The following is a 9,863-nucleotide window of genomic DNA, read 5'->3' as shown; positions in this document are numbered from 1 at the left end:
AGTTAGATCAAGAGACCCCCATCTCTAAGATAACCAAGGTAAAATGAACTGGAGATGTGACTCCAGTGGTGGAGTGTCTGCTTTGCAATCCTGAAGCCCTGAGTTCAAATCCCAGTCCCCCCAAAAGGACGTACTTTTCCTTTTGACTATTCAAAATGCATGATGACAGTTGGGCTTTATCTGTCAGTCTCCTAAGCTTGTGCAGAAAACCACTTTGAAAAGCTAATAAAAATAAAACATTGACGTTAGCTCAAGGGGTGGATTAGATGTTTTATGGAGGCAAGCCTATTCACTACTGTATTCCCAGCACATACAACATTCAGGTGACACAGGTAAGAATGTCAGGTACTGTTGAGGTGCCTTTACTGGTTTATGTCTACGTACTCCATGAGCATGAGAGAACTGTAATGAATATTCAGGTAGCATTCTGACTTTGAAACACGCCCGAGGTAGACTCCAGCTTATGTTTGGAACAGGCAAATTATTCCTAACCTTTAATCTTGAGTTCAAACCCTGTTCAGTGAGTACCATGGATTCCCAGTGAATACTAGGAATCTTTCTTGTTATTTTACTTTCCACTTGTAGGCTCTGCAGAAAATGCATTCTTATTCCACATAATGTCTTCTGACTGCAGAAATGAAAACTTCCCTCATTTGCTCTTAACTGAGCCAAGACTGAAAGCAGTGTGAAGGTATTGTAAAACAACAGCCATCACCCCATCAAAGCGAGCATTCCCTCTGTGGGGTGAGATGAGGCTGAGAGAGAGAGAGAGAAAGCGAGAAAGCTCTCACCATGCACCTGAGTCAGTTGTGCTCCTCCTCCTTGAGCACCGCGGCCTTCCAACGTGGACCAAAAGATGTCAAAAACAGTTCATTAATTTTTTAAATTTTATTTTAAATAACATACATTTTCATGGTACTGATTCCAAATTGTGGGCCTACTGCTCTTTCTTCTTCTTCTCTTAGCGTTTTTACATTCACTTACATTGTATACAGTGTTTGGACCCCCTCCCTTCCCCTTTGCTGCACTGACTTCCATATCACAAAAATGCCTGCGGACCCTTGGAACAGAGCCTGCGTTATTACTCCGTCTTAGAAATACATACTGGACTAGTCCGAAGTGCTACTTTTAAGAATTCCAAGTGACTTCGGATGTCACGGTGCTCCGCGGGGCATTCCCCTCTTAACCCCAGAATGAGCGCCATTGGAACGGTCACTGTTCTAGGTCTGGAGTGGTGTGTCCTGTTCTTCGGCAGGGTGAGCCCGGGAGACAGAGGCTGAAATCCGACACTGCCCAACGACGAGGATAAGGACGATGGAGAGCCGCCCTGGCGCTGAGGCCACATAAAGGCATGGCGAGGCTGGGGGCTAAGCTCGATCATCAGCCCTCAATGTCGGGCTCTCCGAGGCAGTCCGCGGAGAAGGGCTACAGAACCTGACCGGGTACCGCTCCCCAGCGTGGCCGAGCAAAGACGACACGGAAACCCAGGAACTACAGCCCGGCGCCCGGCGCAGCTCGCTACCCGCCCGTGGGGACCCGCGCCGCACCGGGCGGGGCGGAGCTGGATCGCGGCCCGCCCAGGACAAAGGCTGGAGAGCCACCCAAGGAGAGGCCCGCCCAGGGGCGTGGCCTAGGCCGGAAGAGGGCGGACCATCCCAGTCCGTTGTCTAGGCAACGGTTCGCTCAGCACTGGCTTTTCAGAAAGCCCTAAATCTGGGAGTCGTGGGGGAGGGGCGGGTTGATAATTCGGGGGTGCACGTCCTCGGCCTGCCACCCGCCCAGTTGTTGGCGATCTCTACAGCTGGAGAGCAAACTCCAGGGCGCTGGATGGGGAAAGGCTATGGGGTCAGAGGAGGCGTCGCTCCCGCCGGCCCGCCCTCAGCAGAGGCTCTGCCCTTAACAGAGCTTCCCCCTCGGGCCCCTTTGTCTCCACGCCGTTCCAAACTCAGCTCGAGGAGGCGACACAAAGGGACGGCAGTAGCGAACGGCGCAGGCGCCGGAGCCGCCTTGGCTTCTGGGAGTGGTGGTCCCGCCGCGCGTCTCCAAAGCCCCCTCCCTCGCGGGGCCGCGGCCCCACTTCCGCCTCGCCTGGGCCCGCCCCCTCTGCCCTCCTCCCGGAGGACCCGCTCTCTAGTACTAGGAGTACGGGAGGAGTTACCCACGACCCCCACGCCTTCTCTCTGTTCTCATTGGTCACCGAGGTAAGGGCGACAAGTGGATTGGTCCCAGAGGTTGCCAGTTCACTTGCGGGCCGTACTTATACTGCGCTGCGAGGCGTGGCTGGGAAGAGTAATGCTGGTGATGCGAAGGTAGCAGAGGGTGTATGTTACCGTTTTCGAGGCGTTCGTGTCTTTCCCTTCCCCCCCACCCACCCCCTCCGCCCCGGTCCTTCTGAGCCCGGGAGGGTCTTCAGCGGAGCAAGCCACAACCTGCGTCTTCTGGCCGGGGTCCCGCGCTGCCCAGCAGCCTCGCCACCAAGTGCCAAACTCCTAGTAAAGTTTCGCCTCGTTTGGCACCCTTGTCCCGGCGTCCGGTTCACTGTCCCCTCCGCGACCCTCGCCCCCAGTGAAAGTGACAGACAAGGCCACGCCCCCGTGGGGGCGGCCTTGTTGCCCGCCGCCCCCCGACCCGGGACGGTGAGGGGCGTGAATGCGGCGGGGGCGGGGCCGCCGCCAGGATCGGGCGGGGGCCCCCCCCCGGGGGGGGGGGTGCGCATGCGCGGTGCGCGTGGGGCTGAATGTTTCCCAAGTGTTTGAAACTGGTATTTGGGTTTTCCACGTTGGACAAGTGCGGCGCGGCGGGCGGGCGGGCAAGCGCGCCCTTCCCGCTGCCTGTCCCGCTCCCTCCCCTCCCGATCCCGGCGGCGGGTGGGCGGCGGCGGTCGCGGCGCTCGGCCTCTCCGGGTGTGTGCGCGCTCGTACCCGCGGCCCCCCGCGCCGCCCGCCGCCTGGGAGGGGGCCTGCGCTGCCGGCGGGGCGTGCGCCAAAAGCCTCCGCCACCGCGGCCCGCGCCCGCAGGCGCCGGGGTCCCCGCGGCCCCGGAGGCGGCGCGGCGGGAGTCCGATGTAGCCGCCGGCCGGCCGGGCCGGAGCGGCGGGGGGGCGCGGAGGGCGAGCGCTTTGCATTTTGCAGTGCTGTTTTGAGGGGGGCGGGGGGTGGAGGAAGCGGAAAGCCGCGCCGAGTCGCCGGGGACCTCCGGGGTGAACCATGTTGAGTCCTGCCAACGGGGAGCAGATCCACCTGGTGAACTATGTGGAGGATTACCTAGACTCCATCGAGTCCCTGCCTTTCGACCTGCAGAGAAACGTCTCGCTGATGCGGGAGATCGACGCGAAATACCAAGGTACGGGGCGGTGATGGATGGGCGGGGGCGGCGGCGTCCATCCATCGGTCCGGGCGCCGGGGCCGGCTGGTCCTCCTGGACCCCAAGCGAGCGGCCGGCTGGCGGCGGCCTCGTCGGGGCAGGAACAAAAGGTCTGGAGCGCCTTTGATCCGCCGAGGTCCTTGTGTGCCGAGCCCGGGACACGGAGGAGGAAGGAGCGCGAGCGGCTCGCTGCAAGGCTGCGCGACCAAAGCGCTCTTTGTAGTGAAGTGATGAGGCGGGTGCTGCGGGGGAGGGGGCGCGGGGTCCGCCGCGTCCTCGGGGAGAGTCTCGGGCGGCAGCGAGAGGTGCGGGGCTCTGCCGGCGCCCCAGCTGCGGGGACGGCGGCGCGCCGGGGTTGTCGTGGACGTAGCGTCGGTCCAGAGCCTCACAGACCCCCACCCAGTCCCGAATCGAGTGTTACATAAAGTCCAGGGCAGTCCCCACTCGGGGTCGCCCGACCGTCCCTGCCCAGCCCCCCTCCGGCCCTCCCTTGGCGCTGGACACGGAGTGTGGCCGACCGCGAGGGGCGACGCCGCCAGCGTGGTTTGCGGAGGACCAGGGCGCTCTCGGTGTGCGGAGGGAAGGGAAGGGGAGCAGTGCAAGCGGGGAAGGCGCCCATCTGTGCTGCGATCGGGGGTGGGGGGCGCAGGCAGACTCCTTGTCTGCCTTGGAGAGGAACGTGGCAGGTGAGGGGACCTGTGGTCCTTCCCTGCAGACCCGGCCACCCGGAGTGGCGGAGAGCGGTGGAGCTTTCGTACCCGCCGGGAATTGTTGGCTGCTGGGGAAACTTTCCTCTGAGGTCAGGCAAGGCACTGGGGGCTCCTCTTTGACCTGGACTGTCGCTCGGAGTTTACTAATGTTTACAGGACTGCGCAGCAGGGAAACGGAAGAGTTGGAGGGAGAGTGCAAGACGAGTACCGGCCCTGGGAAGCATCACAAACCCTGCAGGCAAAGCGCCCCTACGCGCTCTGCCCGAGACGTAGCTTCGCAGCTACTTTTATAGGAAGTCATTAGCATATTGCGGAACGTTCCGCCTCAGCTTGCCTATGGTTGGTCGTAACCTTTTCGTGGAATGTCCTTATCAGTCCGCTGCGCCGCTATTGGTACCCGGGCCGGATGAGGGCGGGCCTTGCTTAGTGACTGGCACGGGTCTGTGTTTCCGCTGCCTTTTTTTTTTTTTCTCTTTCGAAGTGAGGCGGGGCAGGAGGAGGAGGTCGAGTTGATTTGAATGTCTTTGGGTCGCCTGGCCTCCGGCCTTGCATTGGCTTCTGGCGCTGCTGAGGCGGGTTCTGCTCTCAAGTCCTGCGCTTCGATTGGTGCCCTACCTGGCTTCCGCCCTCCGGTTCGTCGATCCCCATAGGCAGCGGCTCTAGGGGCGGGACGTGCCAGCCTTTTCTCATTGGCGGGAGTTCGGCCCCGTTGGTATCTCCACTGAGCCAGACCCCTTCCGGCTGTGGAGTTATGGCGGATGCTATGGTGCAGGTTTGAAGCTAGGGCCACTTACCCGCCCCCAGAAGCCCGCGGGAGGCCCGGGCCACATCTCTGATGTCCCGCGGGTGTGGCCGCGCGTGCCGGAAGACGTGAGTGACCGAGGCGGGGAGTCCCCACTGGTCCTGGCTCCGGAGTGGGGTGCCCGGGAAGCCAGCCCGGCCGGACGGGGGGGGTCTTGGGGCCCTTAGAGGAACAATGGAGCCGGGCTGCGGACTCCAGGGTGTGGAGTGGGCTCCCTGGCGACCTCCACGCCCCCTGGAAAGCTGCCCTTGGTCGCTGCCGGAGACCTGTCCCGCCGCGGGCACTCCGTGCCGTGAGCCTGCGTGGCATCAGCTGCGGTTACCCCGGGGCGTCTGCGTGCGCGTGTTGCAGAGGTCGGCTCCGTCGAGAACTTAGCTGAAGTTGAGGAGCGTTTGACGGTGCGGCGTCGCTCGGTCCTGCGTGCTGCTCTCTGCGGAGCGTCCGCAGGCCAGGCCAGGCCAGGCCAGGCCAGCGGCACTGGAGCGGCGCCCCGGGCCCTTCCTGGTGCCGCCCGCGATTCCGCCATGGCTGCGGTGCGCCCCTTGCTCTGCTGTGACGGGAAAGACCCCTTCGCAGCCTGGCACAGTCGTTCTCTTCTGCAAAATGCCAGTCTGGTCTTCAGAAACTCGGTTACTGGCTAAACCGAAGACACAGCCTTGCAATCCATTTCAAAATGAGTCGCACAAACTCACTTTTAACGTTAATCTGTGATGACAAGTTGGGTCGGGTGACTTGCAGAGTAGACTACACATAAGAGACAAGACGGTGGCATTCCTCCTTTCTGCAGTCTACGACAAGTGACTTCTGGGCCTGGAATGAAACCCTTATCGTTTGGGCGAGCCACTGTTGCCTGAGTTGGAGCTTAGTGTCCGGTTTATGATCACAGCTGTTTGTGGTGAGATGGACAGGGTGCTAGTGAACCGTGTAGACCGCCCGCTCACCACACCCCTCCTAGTTTGAGAACCTAGTGGAGTTGCTGTATTTTCAGAGGCTGCAAAGGGGTTTCAGGATAAATATCTGGTATTGTTTTCTGTTTGAGAAAAATCACTGGGAATTTTGCGTGTATATAAGTAGGTAAGACTATTTAGTTTTTATTTCATTAGATTATTTAACAACTTACATTGAGAGATTGTCTAGTTACATTTGCTAGAATACATTTTTAAATCATGCACTGTTTTCTAACCTAAGAAGGCTTAAATTTAATACTGAGGGTTTTTCAATGTTTTCAAATCTGTTGACTTCTAGTTCTAAAAATATGTTGACATAGTTTGTATGAACTACTAGATACAAGCATAAAATTACCACTTTTATTTTAAAGTAAGGCTAGGTTGCCTGGTTTATTGTGACTAAACTGTTCTTTTTGTTGTTTTTAGTTTTCGAGACAGGCTAGCCTAGATACAGAGATCCTGGTGCCTCAGCCTCCCAAATGCTGGGGGTACAGGCCATTCTCGTTCTCAGCAATGCAGAACAACATGCTAAAATGATCATGAAGGGACAGGTGAACTGAGGCCCTCACTCACTAAACCTGAAGCCTCTTAATCCCGATCATAAACTATTATCAAAATCTGTATGCAGCATCTCATAAGGTAGTCTAGATGCTGATGCATTGAAAAGAACAAGTGCCTTCAAATTATTTCAAAAACACTTGAATAAAAAGGATGGAAACGTAGGCCATAATTGTTAATATAATTTTTTAAAAAGGTTTGGGCCCAAGCACTTTACCTAAATTTGAACTCCCATCCATGCTTCTAAATTGTGCAGGGTCCCTAAAGACACTTTGCCAAATGGGAGGACAGCGTTTGTTTTTAGTTCCTGAGACATTTTGAACAGTAAAAAGTTTCTGCAGCCAGGCACAGGGCTCATACCTGTAATCCTAGCTTCTTGGTAGGCGGAGATCAGGAGGATCGAGGTTTGATGTCAGCCAGTGCAATTAGTTCATGAGACCCCATGTCAGAATAACCAGAGCAAGCTGGGTACTAGTGGCTCGTGCCTATAACCCTAGTACTCAGGAGGATCATGGTTCGAAGCCAGCCCGGGGCGAATAGTTGTTGAGACCCTATCTTGAAGATACTCAACTGAAAAAGGGCTGGTAGAGTGACGTAAATGGTAGAACGTCTGCCTAGCAAGCATGAGGTGCTGAGTTCAAAACCCAGAACCAGCAGAAAATAAATAACCAGAGCAAAAATGGACTCGAGGTGTGGTTCAAGTGGTAGAGTGCCTGCCTTCTGAGCACTGAAGCTCCGAGTTCAAACCCCAGTTCCACCCCACAAAAAAATTTGTTTAAAAGTCCTACAGATGGCAAGATTTTTCTACTGGGAAACTTTGTGGTGGTCATTTCTGTGTATTACCTTCTTACAGATTACAGAGTGAAAGGCTTATTTAATTGGCACGTTTAGAGCCTGGATGCATAATAAGTATCGTTTTCATTTGCAGAAATCCTGAAGGACCTGGATGACTATTATGAGAAGTTCAAGCGTGAGACTGACGGTGCTCAGAAGAGGCGAGTGTTACACTGCATCCAGAGAGCCCTCATTCGGAGCCAGGAGCTGGGCGATGAGAAGATCCAGATTGTGAGTCAGATGGTGGAGCTGGTGGAGAACCGGACCAGACAAGTGGACAGTCATGTGGAACTCTTTGAGGCACACCAAGAGATCGGCGACAGCACAGGGAACAGCGGCAAAGCTGGCCAAGATAAGTCCAGGAACGAGGTCGTCCTACAGGCGGACAAGCCCAACAACAAGCGCTCCCGGCGGCAGCGCAACAATGAGAACCGGGAGAACGCCTCCAACAACCACGACCACGACGACATCACCTCAGGAACGCCCAAGGAGAAGAGAGCGAAAACCTCCAAGAAGAAGAAGCGCTCCAAGGCCAAAGCAGAGCGGGAGGCCTCCCCCGCAGACCTCCCCATTGACCCCAATGAGCCCACGTACTGTCTGTGCAATCAGGTCTCCTATGGAGAGATGATAGGCTGTGACAACGACGAGTGCCCCATCGAGTGGTTCCACTTCTCCTGCGTGGGGCTCAACCATAAACCAAAGGGCAAGTGGTACTGTCCCAAGTGTCGGGGGGAGAATGAGAAAACAATGGACAAAGCCCTGGAGAAGTCCAAAAGAGAGAGAGCTTACAACAGGTAGTCTGCGGACCTTCCCTGCCGGGGAGGGGACGTTGGCCAGTGTGTTTATGACATCACGGCCTTTGCTGGTGTGAGTGTCGTCAAGGGAGTATTTTAAGGACGTTAGGAAGGAGTGCTGCTTTTATGGGGTGGCAGTGATTCTTAGCTCTGTCTTCACGGGAGCATGTGTAACAAGACTGGTCTGTGGATCAGCGGTTTAGAACCTCGAATAGAGGTTTGAATTAAACACTTACGTGAGTCTCAGACTGATTTTTTGGGGGGTGGGGAGTGACTTGGAAGCAACCTAACAAAGTGGAAAGAAAATATTTCATTTTGGTTGTTTTATTTTATAAAATAATGTTACACTTTATGAACAATTTTTTTTTAAATTACCAGGTTGCTAAAAGTTAGGATCTATAACAGATTTGTTTCTTGCTACCACAGTGTATATCCATGTAACAGTTCAGTAACAAAGGTTTAAAGCTCGAAGATTATTTTTTAAAAAGGCATCTGGACACATTTTACACGCAGGTATTTTATACCCTGGCCTGTTCCCCAAATGGCCATTTTTAAATGATTGGCTGCATTTTTATTAGTCAAGCATAAGTGGTCTAGTCGTGGGAATCAGACCATGCCTTTGCTGTTTCAGATCACAGTGTAGTCATCTTCGCTTATATGAAGTGTATAGCTATCCACTTCCCAGAGCCCTGCCGTATTGTAATCAGAAGCGCAGTCTGACTATTGTGAACCCCAGGTGTGCTTCCTGCTGTGCTGCGTGTGTGAGAGCTGTACAGATGTGACATCAAGAAATAAATGACACTTGGCCAGTTTGCTTCTCTAGCAGTATATTTAATTTTAACATAAGGAGTTTTAAAAGTTTTGTCTTAAAATTTTACACACCAGCAGTTTAGACAAAGCCTTAAAAGCACATTGTGTGTTATTGTTCTCAATGTCAAAATGCCAGCAAATAAATGTGTCATATATATATATATATATATATGGTCTATATATATGTGCGTATACATACAGACCAGAGGTTACTGCCCACCCATCAAATCTAGCCCACCGTCCGTTTCTGTATGGCCTGTGAGCTAAGAATGGTGTTTATGTTTTACATAGTTTAAAAAGTCATATTTCGTGACACATGAAAATCATATGAAATTCAAGTTTTAGTATTTATAAATAAAGCGTCATTGGAACACAGCCATGCTTATTGTCTGTGGCTGCCTTTGTAAAACTCTGGTAGAGTTGAGTAGCTGTGACCAAGTCTGAAGCCAGGAAAGCCCTTTACAGAAAGCCTCCTGGCCACTAATGTAGGCTTGTCTGCATTGATGACCCGTGTCCTTAACCTCCCACATGTGACATCTCTGTAGTCTGGTCCACGATGTCTGTGCAGACACTGCAGAGCCAACGTCACCGTTGTCACTGTGGCAGCTGTGGCTTGTATTTATTGTACTTTGTAAAACAGCTGTTTGTTGACAGCTTACTTTTGATAAATGATTATTGTGAACTTTACTTGTGCCAGACTCAAAGTCCCTGTTTCTGGTGAATTTCCATTGCAGAGGGCTACTTCATAGAGCAGTGCAAATTGTAGCCGGAAAGTAAAATTTCAACTCTGCTGTTAATATTTGAACCTTTTACATTCAAATTCTTAGGTGCCTACTTTGCAGCAGAATTCCAGAACCCTTACAACTCAAGTGTTTAAATTTGATGACATTTACCTAGACAGATGGTGAGCAAAAAGAATTTATTAGGCGAAAATCATTCAAATGCTTGATAAAAATCCAGTGGCAATAAAGATAGTGTCTCACTTCTATCTGGAGCCAGTAATGAGAACTAAGTCATGAAAGTGGAGCACAGTTGCCGGTGCTGG

General features: G+C 53.7%; 1 protein-coding gene and 1 pseudogene across 4 annotated transcripts; both read left to right on the top strand.

Moving 5' to 3' along the window:
* The first annotated feature begins 3,138 nt into the window (after positions 1–3,138).
* On the top strand, positions 3,139–8,821 carry LOC109687615 (inhibitor of growth protein 1). Of its 4 annotated transcripts, none has more exons than XM_020165573.2 (2): positions 3,139–3,342; positions 7,309–8,821. In XM_020165573.2, the coding sequence occupies exons 1-2, from the start codon at positions 3,207–3,209 to the stop codon at positions 8,010–8,012; spliced, it is 840 nt and encodes a 279-aa protein (XP_020021162.1). In that variant the 5' UTR covers positions 3,139–3,206; the 3' UTR covers positions 8,013–8,821. The 4 variants fall into 4 exon arrangements, with proteins under 4 accessions (XP_020021162.1, XP_020021180.1, XP_020021172.1 ...); XM_020165591.2 differs by lacking the exon at positions 3,139–3,342 and adding an exon at positions 4,804–4,943; XM_020165583.2 differs by lacking the exon at positions 3,139–3,342 and adding an exon at positions 5,330–5,770.
* On the top strand, positions 3,952–4,947 carry LOC141411558 (inhibitor of growth protein 1 pseudogene; annotated as a pseudogene).
* Positions 8,822–9,863: the final 1,042 nt, after the last annotated feature.

The sequence above is a fragment of the Castor canadensis genome, chromosome 10 (genome assembly GCF_047511655.1).
Source record: "Castor canadensis chromosome 10, mCasCan1.hap1v2, whole genome shotgun sequence".
NCBI lineage: Eukaryota > Metazoa > Chordata > Mammalia > Rodentia > Castoridae > Castor > Castor canadensis.
This window is presented reverse-complemented; position numbering and strand designations above follow the sequence as displayed.